At 35.4% G+C, this 13,728-nt stretch overlaps 1 protein-coding gene across 5 annotated transcripts in view; it reads right to left on the reverse strand.

The window, feature by feature from the left end:
- Positions 1-1,631: 1,631 nt before the first annotated feature.
- ATP2B1 (ATPase plasma membrane Ca2+ transporting 1) overlaps positions 1,632-13,728 on the reverse strand; it is a 128,285-nt gene continuing 116,188 nt past the window's right edge. For 2 of the 5 annotated variants that reach the window (XM_025439409.3, XM_025439410.3), the window contains exons 19-22: positions 12,288-12,395; positions 10,136-10,318; positions 9,641-9,727; positions 1,632-4,910 (exon numbers count right to left, since the gene is read on the reverse strand). In XM_025439409.3, the coding sequence (XP_025295194.1) occupies positions 4,599-4,910; positions 9,641-9,727; positions 10,136-10,318; positions 12,288-12,395 (690 nt within the window). In that variant the 3' untranslated portion in view covers positions 1,632-4,598. Of the gene's footprint in view, positions 4,911-7,025; positions 7,098-9,575; positions 9,728-10,135; positions 10,319-12,287; positions 12,396-13,728 lie in introns of all 5 variants that reach the window. The other 3 variants (XR_003133372.3, XM_025439412.3, XM_025439411.3) reach the window with 3 other exon arrangements.

The following is a 13,728-nucleotide window of genomic DNA, read 5'->3' on the forward strand; positions in this document are numbered from 1 at the left end:
GTACAAAGGAAGACTGAAATTTAAGCACAGATTTTTAGGTATAGGGGCCTGACTCAGGTTAGCAAGGTGCTAGGACTGCAGAAAAGACCAGGAGCTCCCCGCCGGGGCTCGAGAGGCCTGCCTTAAGAGCGAATCCCCAGCTCGCCGTGTGACCCGGAGCAAGCTACTTCAACTCCGCAAGCCTGTTTCCCCGCATGTAAAATGGCAGCAGTAGTACACGGGGCTCTTCACATCATCTCGACTTAAATCAAGAGATTCTCGGGGTCCTTCCTGCATCGAACCCATACCCGGACTTGGGGTGCTGGTTCTGGAACCAGTCTTCCTAGGATATAGTGTCAAGAAAGCTGTGCCAAAGACCGATACTGTATAAGCCCATATGCAACATTTCTTACTTTAATTTCCAGTTTGGAATGTCCTGTAGTTCAATAAGGATACTCAGAATTCAGAGAATACAGATTACATATGCCTACATTTAGTATGACTTCTACAGGCTGAAGTGTTTTTCTAACAGAAAGTGAAAATGTTAAAGTAGTTAAGACAAAAAGCATAAAAGTAAACTCCCAATTGAGTTTAAGGGACAAAATTATCAGTCTGCTGAAAAGGAAATTACATTAGGAAGATAAAGACAATTTCCTTTTTGACATGTACTGATGAGAGAAGTACAGAAATACAGTGACAACTTCCCTTCCTGCATGAAACACTCTTTATTATTATGTTTATTCTTTAAACGATATTTTTTTCAAGAATGTTTCAAGGATTATTTTTAGTTTATAACTAATTATGGTAATAAAAGTATCCCCTTTTTCGGTCTATGAATGAGCACAACATCATAATTTGAAAACATGAAGGTTGATAAAGGATTCGGGCAACAGAGTCTGAGCAGGGGCAGAGGTTGGAAGGAAGAAGGCAGCTGCAATAGGACAATTCTCCAACACACAGGGAGGAAGACTCTCAATGAGCAAAGACGAACAGAAACTCTCCTTTCTTATTCAGCTGATTTTACAAAGGGAACGTAATTCAAAATTTAATCCTAATACATAATACATATATAAAATCTAACTTGATAAAATGGAAAACATCTCTCCTGCCATAAATGTGGTACTTACACAGACTCAATAATTTACTAATAATTTCTACTACTGGGAAAATATGGTATTCATAATCACTTAAAGTTCAGTCAGTATATCCACAAAGTTGCTAATTTATGTTAATAATTTATTACAAAAGCCAACTCAGGGTAATTTGATTAATTTTGTCACCACAGAGTTCAGATAATTGCTATTGACAAGTTTGGATCATTTAATGAAAAAAGAAGTTGTAACAGTTATTGTGAAAAACTCATCTTTTCTAAGACCGAAACATTACATGCTCGTTAAGACTGTAGTAGAAATGACCTAATATTGCTGTACAGATCAAAGAGTATGGGTAGGAGAGTAAGGACAAGATACCCACTTTTGGTCTAGGGGCAAGATCATGCGTGTTAGAACACTGATTCACTGTAACACAACCATAACATTTCAAGTACATTATAGAATTTTCATCAACCAGATTTTTAAAATTTCAAGTAGAAAAAAGTAATTCCAAAATATGATGTTCTGATCAATTTCAATATTCAAAAAGTTCAGTCCCCATTCAGAAACAGATAAACAGTATATTTATTAAATGAGTTAAGACAAATAAACTTTACAAATAGACAAATAATAAAAGGCTCAGTGGCTAAAATAGATGGTAAGCATCATTGAAAGAAATCAACACCGTCACGGTATCTCAGTTGGCTTACACGTGTAAAAAGAAATTTTCAAAGAGCAATTTCACAGAAATGAAGCCAGTTTTTTTTCTTATAAACAAATCACCATTTCTTGGTTCAAAACTGACATCTGTTATGAAAATTACCATATCACATATTTGTAAGATGACAAGGAGTAACTCATCTTCAAAGTGCAAGTAAGTCTATTTACAACCACAAAAAAGGCAATGATGAGGAGAAAAGGATTTTTAAAAAATATACAAAGATTAAAAACATTTGGGATGCAAAATTAAACAATTTTTTGGTTAGAGGATAAAAGAGAAAAAGTGATTGAATTACAGATGCTGATTTCAGCTATACATACTATATAATGGGATCCAAGATCTTTAACAGCTTGCTTGCATTTTTTTCTACTTACATAATGCTCTGGAAATTTCTGGTAGAAATTACAGTGTCTCAAAGAGAGAAATACACACTAAGCATGTCTTGCTACTACTTCATGGATGTCGTAAGACCCGTTTATGGATTAGAGTTGGTGTAAAAAGCCATTGCCTTGAGTTGAAAAATGAATACTGTAAAAGCTCAATACAAATCCTCCAAAGCACATGCACGTCTAAATCTTTTGGAAATTACATTCATATTTAAGCATAACCAAAATAAAAAAGAAAACTGAAAACATTTCCCTTTTCTCTATTCCCTATGCCTTGTAGGCTCTCCAGTTGCTAGGGTCAATTTTTAGAGTTGAAAGGGTTCTTCAAGATAGTCTAGTCCACCACCCTCATTTAGGGTAAATGATTTTCCCAAGGTCATGCAGCACGTTAATGGCAAAACCAAGACTAGAAACCAGTCGTGACTCCTAGCCTTGTATGCTTTCCAGCATATCATGCTACCTCTTTTTACAGTATGATTCGCTATAAATACCTGATGAATAAATGTACAATTACAAATGCTGACAGAGCCAATGTGTTTCTAAGACTTGCAGAGGATTACTGCAAAGGACTGATGGAGAGAAAAAGATTTTCCCCCACCCACCAAAAATATCAAGCACCATCGACTAAACGTTTCTTTGCTAGGTCAGCATGCTCAGATGTGGTAGTCCTCGTAAACTTAGTATCAGCCTGAGGATCGTATACCCGGTGAAATCTGGGCCCTAACACAATGCCAGTTCCTAAAAGGTAAAGACAGAGGCAAAAAGGGGGAGAAGTTCGACAAAAGAGAGAAACAAAGACTTCAATAACCCAATTGGCTTAGAGATGGGCATTCCAGCATATAGTTAATTATTTATATCTAAATATACACATTTTAGGACCTTTTCCACCTTTTCGTATAATCTCACTTTACCTAATTTATTTGGCCACTTACAAATGAAAATAAATGTACCAAAGATAATGGTGATCATTATTATTTTTTTTGAGACTGTGAGACAATTTTAGAAAAACCAAATTCTATGAAGAATATGTCAAATGGTGAAATTGCAATGATTTTCTTAACGTGATTCTATTAGATTTGCCACCGGGGGAATTAAAGCGGTATTTCATGGGGCTGTTACCATCTTGAAATTTATTCCAATTGTGGTTAAAGAGAACAGATTGATGCACGATATATGCAGAATTAAGTGAAGAAGCTGAAATTTCTTTTTTAAAAAAAACTTTGTCGTGTATTTATTTAATAAAAGGGCATATTTATGTTTACAAACAAGTTTCAAAAACAAAAGGAAAACATGTACGCTTCTACCTGTTAACCTTTTTCAAAATGCCAACAGCCCTCATGCTGTATGAAGATTTCTAAGGATTTATTAGAAAAATCAATACAGTTCACTCACAGTTCACCAAGACATCACTGAGCTAACATGTTTAGACAAAAACAAAAAGGACTAAGGTTCTCTTATAGTTGGATAGTTTGATTTAATTTGATTTGCCTGAAATAACAAAAGCATTTCAAGCATCTTTCATTATGTAGTTATGTCCCACATTAAACAGTCTACTAAATTCTGAACAAAGGTTATTAGCAAGTTTTCAAAAATTTTAAAAATTAAACAGTTGTTTCAAAACCATTAAGTAGTAAATGTATTTAAGAAACTAATTAGGACAGATGCCATAACTTCATTAAACACCACTGCTCATGTTTTTTTGTTTTGTTTTGTTTTGTTTTTTTTTTTTTGTTTTTTTTTTAAACAAAGCATTAGTGTTATCTATTTGGCTATTAGTATCAGCAATTTATCTACAATATTTAACAAGGTAAATTGTAGGCAAAAATTTAGTACAGTTTCAATAGAAACACCCCTTTTTGTTTTCCTGAAAATACAGCAGTATTTGAAGGACTAATTTTTCTCTGCATCAGTTATAAGGAAGCTTCCCATCTATGAACAGGAACAAAAAAAGTATCTACAAACCTTGTAAACAGATCTGTATCATTTATAAACATAAATAATCCAAATTATTAACAGCCAACAGCAGAAATTAAAGTATCAATTCAATGATCCAGGGCTCTTTGCTTGCTTGCCCAGCTGTACTCCTCCCCCTCTCCCATCAAGGATTGAGATAAACTAAAGCTCTGCTAATACACTGTTCAGGACCATTCTTAGGTACTACTGATGATCCACAGGTCAGCATATGCTGAGTTACTGTTTATCTGTCAGTTCATTTCTCCCACCCCCCAAAAAGCACCCTCAGTCTGGCAGAAAGCTTTGCTTTTTTTTTTTTTAAAAAAATAAATCTACATTCGTACAAGTGTGTCTTCTGTTTGAAGTCCAAAGACAAGAATACGATCTTGTCCATCACAATATGTGAAAAGACCCAGTTTCAATTTGTTTCTTTACAATGCAGCTAGTGTGTTAACATTCAGCTTACAATCAGAGTGATGTTTCCAAACTATGTAGTGGGCTTCCTGGGGATGAAGAGGTAGCAGACTTGTTCATTTCTATTGTAAGGTGAATCCCGCTGTCAACAGCATTGTTATTTTTGTTGGGAGAGGGTGGAGGACTGGAGTTACGTTTTGTAGGAGCATCATCTTCAGCATCAGTGTCATCAATTAGGGGGATATGAGGCTCTGAATCTTCTATCCTAAACTCAGGATGTGTCATAAAGTTGTGAATCGAACTTCTTGATTCCGGTTTTTCTAACCCTTCATATAAAGAACTACGAAATGCATTCACCACTCGAATCTGTAAATATCAGAAAACACAGAAAGATGTCAGTATACTATTAGCTTAATTTAAAAAATGGTTCATTTATGAGTTTGAATCCACAAACAGCTAGGTATGAGTGAATCATATTTGCATGTAATGCAGTGGAACTTGCAATACACTGTAAAAAAAATGAATATTTTAGTAGGACACTACAGAACAACAAAACCACATACTCTAAGAATTGAGAGTTACAGAATTCAAAGTAATACTGAGAAAATCTCATTGTCACTGGCTAAAAATTTAATAGCCATTTTATAGGACTTTTTTTCCCTAAGAAAACAAAAACAAACAAACAAAGCAAAAACTTAATCATACACAAGCTTTAGCTGATTTTTAAAATAAAAAAATGTAATTTTTGAAAACAATTCAAGTAAGTTAAACAAAGTCAAGCACAGAGGGTTACTATTTATCATGCTAGGAATTAGGGTGTCACCAACTATGAAAAAAGCCAAGCAAATATAAGCTGAATGCCACAATGAACTCACATCTACCCCACTATTATTCCCGTAATTAAAAAAAATTAAAAAAAAGACAAAACCCAAATAAATATCTATAAAATGCCATTAAACAGCTATAAATATTTGAGTATATGCCATTTGTCTATAAAGCATTAGTGTTTTTCTCTATAACCATTAAAACTTAAATCACCTTATATACTACAGTTCACTGGGAAGAACAGATTTAAAACAGAGCAAAACCAAAACCCTCTGGGCTTCTTCTGTCAACAATTTTGCAAAAACACAAGGTTTTTTGGTATTTTTGCCCCCGTATAGCTCAACTAGCCCCCGTTCTTAGAAGTCTACTGTATACATACAAAGAGGTTAATTAATGGGTAATTAACTCAAAGACATGGCTGCACACATTTACTTTAGGTCTTATTAACCAGGTGTCATTACAGACTTTCAAAACAAAGAAGAGGGACAAAATCCAAATAGTTGAGCATCTACTCACTATCCCAACATAACGTTTGCTTTTGCATGGATTTTAATGAATCCTGTTTAGTAATGAAGACATCATTTACTCAGTGTTAAATCACTAATTATTTACGACATTCCAGGAAAAAAAAAAGTCACCAAAATCATCTCATAGAACAATAATGAAAACTTAATACATTTCTTCAAATGGACATTCGAATATATTTTTTTTAAAAGGTAACATTTATTTATGCCCACTTTTTAAAGATCGTATACATCGAAGATGTACGGATTGATGACTGATATACCCCTATGCACTACGAGATAACCAGGACAGTCAAGCTAACTAACAGAATGCATCAGCACACATGGCCATCATTCGTGTGTGTGCGGAAAGAATGGTTAGGATTCCATCCTCTTAGCAAGTTTCAGGGACCAAAGTACTGTACTGTCACCTGAAGTCACCCTGCTTGCTACACATGGCGTCTCCAGAACTTACAGGTCTTGCATGAGCTAAAACCTCATGCCCAGGACGAATGCTCCCCCAGTTCTCCCCATCCTAACCATCAGTCCATGCTCCATTTCTAGGGGTTTGACTACTTCAGGCCCTCAAGTTCTGGGAATTTACCCAGAGGATTAAAATCAGGATCTTGATGCGGTACTTGCATTCCTTTATTCCTTGCAGCATTATAAACAGCCAAGATATAGAAACAACCTAAGTGTCCACTGACAGATGAACAGATAAAGAAAATGTGGTATATATACTGCAAGGAAATATCATTCAGCCTTAAGCAGGAGGCAGTTCTCCCATTTGCAACAACATATGCTCAGTTCTGATCAAAACATCGTCTCTCCTCAAAGCTGTCTTCCCGCATTTACCAAGCCCCGTCTGCTGTAGGCTGCTTTGCTTCTTGCTCACTTAGCTACAGCATGGTGAAGTGGGGAAGAGAGAGGTTAGAGGTCTGGGTGTGAATCCCAGCTCTGCCACCTGCTAGCTGAGGAATCGTAGACAAACAATTTCCTCAACTATAAAATGGGAAATAACAATAGCACCTTACAGGGTTGTTACGGGATATTCATTAGTTAGTTAATCCATGGACAAACTTAAAACAGTGTTAGTTTACAAGTAGCAATGTCATATCAGGGCTTGTCACACTTCAATGAGCATGCAAAGCACCTGGGGATCTTGTTAAACTGCAGATTCTGATTCAGGAGGGGCCATCAGTAGGTCTGATATTTAATGTAAAGTCTGGAACACAATTATACAGAAATATAGTAAAGATAGCATATCTAAGGTCATGTGACATCCTCCAAATGAACTCAATCATTCAAAATTTTGCTAAAATAATAAGAATGAATATATACCACCTATGAGATAAATTTGTCTAGAAAATTTAACACAAAGCTAATAATCCTAAGGAAACAAATAGATCCAGAATGTAGGATGAGACAATTGGCCTGGTTTCTTCAAATAAATAAATTAAATAAATAAACAGATAGATAGATAGATAGAAGATGGATCAAATATGCTATAATATAGGGACTGTATAGGACAGAACGATATCAATGTTAAATTTCTTGGATGTGATAACACAGTACGATTATATAGTTCTTTTTAGGAGGTATGTGCTTAAGTATTAAGAGGTCAAATGTCAGGGTATCTGTCACTTTTAAATGGCACAGAAAAAATGTATATACTAATATATGTGTATATATACACATACACACACAGATAAAGCAGGCATCATAAACTACTATGAAGTGGTAAATCCAGGTGAAGGGTATTCATGCATTCATCTTTCCACCTGGCTCTACTTTGAAATTTTTTAAATATAAAATTCTGAGGGAGTCTTTCAGGATGAAGTCTTGTTTTACCTCCCTCTTATGGGATATACAAGACACCTACGTACCCCACCTTCCACTTCAGTCTCCTCAACACCTGATACTACTTTTAGTACCTGTCACTGAGGCCTGCTTTCCTCAACTGGTAAGTTTCTATCAAAGATCAGCTCAGGAGTTCCTTCCTTCAGGTTACTTTTCCTGACTTCCCAGAGTCTTGGACTCTGTTATAATAGTCCATGCTTCATTACCATGTAGAAATTTGCAACTACTTGTTTGCTTCCTATACTAGACCCCAAAGTTTGGAGCTTCTAGCACAGCTTTGGCATCCGGCAGGTCTTCCACCAGTGTTTACAGATCACAACTAAAGAAACATTAATTAATAGCAGGGGATGAAAGGATGAGTGGTAATAAGCCCTCAAGAGCTAGGAATGACGTGAAATCCATAGATACAGGGAGGGAGGGACGGAGGGAACTGACATTAGCCGTCCTAGGCAGAATGCCAGGCAATTTACATACACCATTTCATTTAGGCAGGTGCAGAACCAGGGTGATTTTTAAGAGAAAGATTCCTATCTGTTCATGTATGTAAATTTAACATCCTGTCTAACCTAACAGAGTCGTTTTTGTCCTTAGAGGACTTGTCCACTCTTTTGCTCTACATCATGCTGCTTCTGCTTATTAGCCATGGGCAAGTCATTTCAACTTCAAGCCAGTTTTCGCACCTGCAAAATGGGATCATTCCTGTTCTGCCTGTTTTATAACACTGTCAAAAATGACAAATGGAAATTACTTAAGGAAACGGTAAACAGGCACTGAGTGAGCTGTCCTCCTTAATATAGGATTATTTTCTTCTTCAGTCCATTCTCTCCCCAATTTTCTCATGTTTCCTCATCCTTAAATTGGCAGGGGACCAAATGGCAAAGACAGGTCTCTGCCTAAATACAAGATTAAGCATAGCTATTTCAGCTAATTTGAGGGATGGGCTCAAGGATGGGGTGGGTTTAGATCTTTAGTGCCTCCAACATTCTGAGAACCCAGTTGAAGTAAAGACTATACTGCATAGTAAGGATGACAGAGTTGTTAAAAGGCTTTTGGGGAATGGCCATTTACCAAGAACCTGAAAGAAAATGTTATTATTCTAGTCAATTAACAGAAATGATGACATGTAATGGTTTAAGAATTAATCAATGGTACACTTTCCCTACTTCTTGGAAAACTTAACATTTCTTATGTAGGCTGCAATTTTTAAATTAAATTGATAATATAAATGAGAAAAACCCATAAACACCACAGAACTCTGAAGCTTACACAGGGACCCATTCTCAAAAATAAATAAGTAAATAAAATCTATAAATTCAAAGCAAGGCCACAAAGTCTAGGTTAAGAAGGCAAACAACTGGCTATATACTGAGATCTTTTCTTCACAGTACTAAGTTAACTTTTGCAAACGGAATAAGTCAAAATGTTAGATTCATTTTTAGCTTTAAAAATGTAATTTCTTGGTTCTGTTAAGTTTTTAAATCACATGCTTTTGGAAATCATGCAGTATGAACATGTTTAAAGGCATATACTCAAAAATTTATAGTAGTTTCACAAATTCTAAGCTACGATTCTACTCCCCATATTAACTGTCAGAGTTAGCATAGAGACAAGCTCACAGATTTCATATCTAATCTTTGGTTGCAATTGTTCCACCTGTTATCTAGCCCTCTAAGAAATAAAACAACAACAACGACAACACTTTGAGGTCTCAATCCACTTTACGAAAAGAAAGCTTTATGAAAAGCCTGAACAATGAATTTAAACATTAAGGAGAAAATGAGAAACGTTAGGTGTGTGAAGTAGGAAATGTTAATTTCATGCACTTAGGAACACACACTCACACCCCACAGTAGTAGAAGCAGTAGAAGAGGAAAACACTACATGTGTAGGGGTAGAAATATTTGTTACATCATGATGCTGGCTGGCGATGGAGGGTTGCCGCCTTAGAGCCCCCTGAATGGAACTTCCACTCTGGAAAGCATTCACTACATCCATCTGCAAGGAATCAGAGATTGTGACAGCTTGCTCAGCAAGAGAGAGAGAGAACAAGAGAAAGGACCATTCCATCTATCAACATATAAAAGTAAAGAAAAAGGCACTTTTTACAGAGCAGATAAATAGGCAAGAGTAGCATTTTGAGATGAAGGAGGGGGGAAAAAGCTAGGAAAAAAGGAGCTGAGGGGCATATAGACACATTCCTTCACCATCAGTTAAAACTTTCACTCATTCCAGGCACCAGTATTATTTCTCAAAAGAATAAGTTTTGTGGGTTGGGAAGGCTAGAAAGGAAGTTAAGGAGCGCATTCAAACCTCCTCCCCAGGTCCCAGAGCCTTTGCCCAACCCCCCCACCCCACCCCACCCCGACTCCCATCACCGCGCCTACCTCTCTACCAGACCCATACCTGAGTTTGGATTCTGTTCAGACCTCTAAACCATAAGATCTGGCCACGCCGCAGTTCCCTTTCAGCATGGTCAATCTCTTCCACATCCTCTGCGAGCTCCTCCTCTGGGATTTCTTCCTTTTGTGTTCCATGGCCAGCTTCTTTTAGGAATTTTAAACGGCTAGTTGGAATTGTTGAAATAAGCTACAACACAGGGGAAAGAACTTAGAAATAAATCAAAACCGAGCAAAATTAAACCAATCAACCGTAATACAAAAGGCATAAGAAGTTGCATGTGAGGCCAACTATCGTCACCGACAAAGCAATGAGATTCTGTCCGTCAGGCTTTCCTTCTTAGAACAAAAAATAGTATGTTCTTTTCTTAGCTACAGAAAAGATCTAAGCTGGAATGGTAAGAAGTTTTCCTGAGTGGAAATAACCTGATTACAACTTTCATATTTTAAGTAAAAATTTAAGACCGTAAAATATACAAACATGCTCTGAACTTAAACTCACATTAATTATACTGATTTCAAATAAAACAAAAATAGCAGGTGGTCTTACTGGATGCAAAACAAGTTCATTTTTCATTACTGCTGAAAGAGTTCAATGAGAAAAAAACATGCCAAAATCCAGAACATCTTATCTTCAAGGTTAAAATGAAAATAGTTTTTGCTTATTAAATGTATTTATTTTTATGAAATGAAACTCTTTAAAACTGGATTAATAGTGACCGCTAATGACACCAAACAGGAACAGGTGCCCCAGGAAACACAAAAGAGCACAAAAAGTAGTAATAATAAAGTAGTAATAAGTATGTATTAACTTTTAAGTGTTAACAGCCACTCCTTCAGGAAGTCAGGCTTCTTGGGAGGAAACAGGCACAGTCAGAATCAGATCTGCTTCAAGACCTTCTTTTTTTTTTTGCTTCAAGACCTTCTTGACCAACCACCTCATTTCAGAGGTGGAGCAGATTCAGACACACGAAACCTAAGGTTGCCTGACAATGAAAACCAGTGCTCCTTCTACTGTGGCACACATAAAATCAATAGACAATGTCAACCAAAGCCAGGAACTGATCCCCATTGGGTGTGCTGGCTGTACTCAATTTCTTCTCCCTGAAATTAGCCAGAGGTTTTTGGAGGTTGTGGGGTTCTGTTTTGCCTATGAGGGAATATTATGAAATAAACAGAATGGTCATCAATAAAGAAAGGCGGCCCAAGGATGGATCCTAATTCTTAAGAGAAGATCTCTACTAATGAGTAATGCAATAGAAATAAGAGAAACTTCAGAACTTAGAAACACCATTAAGAAAAAGGAGAGAAAGGCACGTAAAGATGAAGTTTCAGTAAAACCTGGATGTTTGCTTAGACTGACTTGCAAATGACAATACATCAGCTCACACCAGTTACACACTATAACATGTTAATTTTCATTTATGAAAATATCAGTACAGACTATCAGTTACTTTTACACTAATGGTAACAGACTTGAACGGTGCACATACCATCACCACTTATCTTTTTAAACTAATGACATGCCTTTGTAAGTCATTGGCCTTTACCAAACATGAAATACATCTCATTTTTCAGGCACTGTATTTTATACATCTATTGTCAAAGCCAATCAATCCAAAGAATTGAAAATGTCACTTTGTGGCTCATTTATCCAGATACCACAATTTTTATGGAAACATTCCTCTAAGTGAACTGAAACTCAAGCTTTTTCTCCTAGTTATATTTTGGATTAAATTACACAACAAAATGATGCAAAATCTTAAGTATATAATATTGTAATATTTTTGTAAAATTATTTACTTTGAGTACAAAAATAGGTCATAGAGCAAAAAAATACAGATACCAGCATCTTAACCAGTTATAAATGTATCCTCTTAATAACTGCTATAAAACTCGTTCAAAAAATCAAAATTAAAAACTATGTAGGAAATTTAAAGTGTTTTATTACATAGGTAGGCAGAACCATAACAAACAACAACATATGAAAACAAATATTACATTAAAAAAAACCTATATCCGTGAATGCCTTTTCTTGACTCAGAATGGCAACCACTTAAATTAAGTAACAGAATTAAGGAAAACACACACGGGAAACTTAAAAATAATTTTTAAAAAATCACTTTATAGGTTTGAACAAAAAATGATGAACTTTTTACCTGGCCCCAGAGTAACGTCCCCATTCCTAGGAATATTGACCATAGCCACTGTTCTATTGAAAGTTCTGAACAACTGAAAGGTTTTCCACCAAACTGCACAATTATTATCTGGAGGAATAATCAAGAGTAAATTTATTTAAATCTTTTAAACTTTACAACTCATACACTTCAAAAATTACCCAAATTTGTATCCTTTAAAACTCAAGCTGAATAACGATTATCCCGATGGTGACGTGTATTAACATATTCACAGCTGAAAATAAGACAAATGAAAAGAAATTGAAATCTCTGCTCAAAATTTTAAATGTACATTTGATGTTTAAATTAGGTTTATAAAAACTTAAAAAAATCTCCTGATCAGGAAGTTAATTTTATACTGTTTCCGATATGATCCAAGTAACTACATTCCCTTGTATTTAGTAGAATTCTTTGAATAATTTATGCCTTTCCCACAAGAGATTGCATACTTTTGTGGAAAAGACCATATATTATGAAAAGTGAACATAATATTCCATCTTCCTTGGTTTCCTCCTACACAGCTGTTCTTAGTTCACACTTAGATGTTAGGACAAATAGGAATCATTACAGAGGACAAGCAATTTGCAAAGTTCTATGAAATATGGTGCTTACTAAGGTGGTACACACCCTCAGAAATTTGCTCTCTCTTATAAATAGAAGTCCAATGATCTGCATAAATAAAATCATTAATATAGTGCTTACGTTTCTCTTATCTTCAAGGACCTAAAACCATATATAGGAATATTAAGAACTAAATATCAATATTCATCTTCTTGTGAGTCTGACAAGCTTCTCTTTGATATGGCAGTCAGTAGCTGCCTAATATTGAAGTTAAAGACAAGCAATTCGGTATTGACATCTAAAAATTCTTTGTTATGAACTCCATTCTGTGTAGCTGTACTAGATTTCAAATTCAAGTGGTATGTATTTGTCAATTCCACTGTTCTTCAAAGTCAAGATTGTATACTTGTTTAGGTAGATTCCCAACTGTTTTTTCAGTAGCCCAACTGGTCAATTATAACTAATTTGGCAGTCTTGCCCAGATTTTAAGATATTAACCTAAAATAATTTTCTTTGGTAAACCAAGAATATAAGCCTGAAATCTTTCACATTTATTTGTGTAAACATTTTCCTTTTCTTCTAATTTAATTTAAACTTTATCTTTTGGTAGAATAAGGATGTGAAAAGCCTATCAAGATGCTGGGCAAATAAACAATGATTAATATGACTGGACTGTTTCAGTTTTGTAAGAAATAATAATCTTTTCATTTTACAGTTGTAAGGAATAAAACTGTCTAATTACTTGTGGCATTTACTTCTGAGAACAAGAGACTAAGTTTCCACTTAGTTGTTAATATATACCTGACTCTTTAATATATACCTTAGATCAACAAGATACTACAGAATTGGATAACTGCACAGA

Source organism: Canis lupus, chromosome 15 (genome assembly GCF_003254725.2).
Source record: "Canis lupus dingo isolate Sandy chromosome 15, ASM325472v2, whole genome shotgun sequence".
In the NCBI taxonomy this organism is placed as follows: domain Eukaryota; kingdom Metazoa; phylum Chordata; class Mammalia; order Carnivora; family Canidae; genus Canis; species Canis lupus.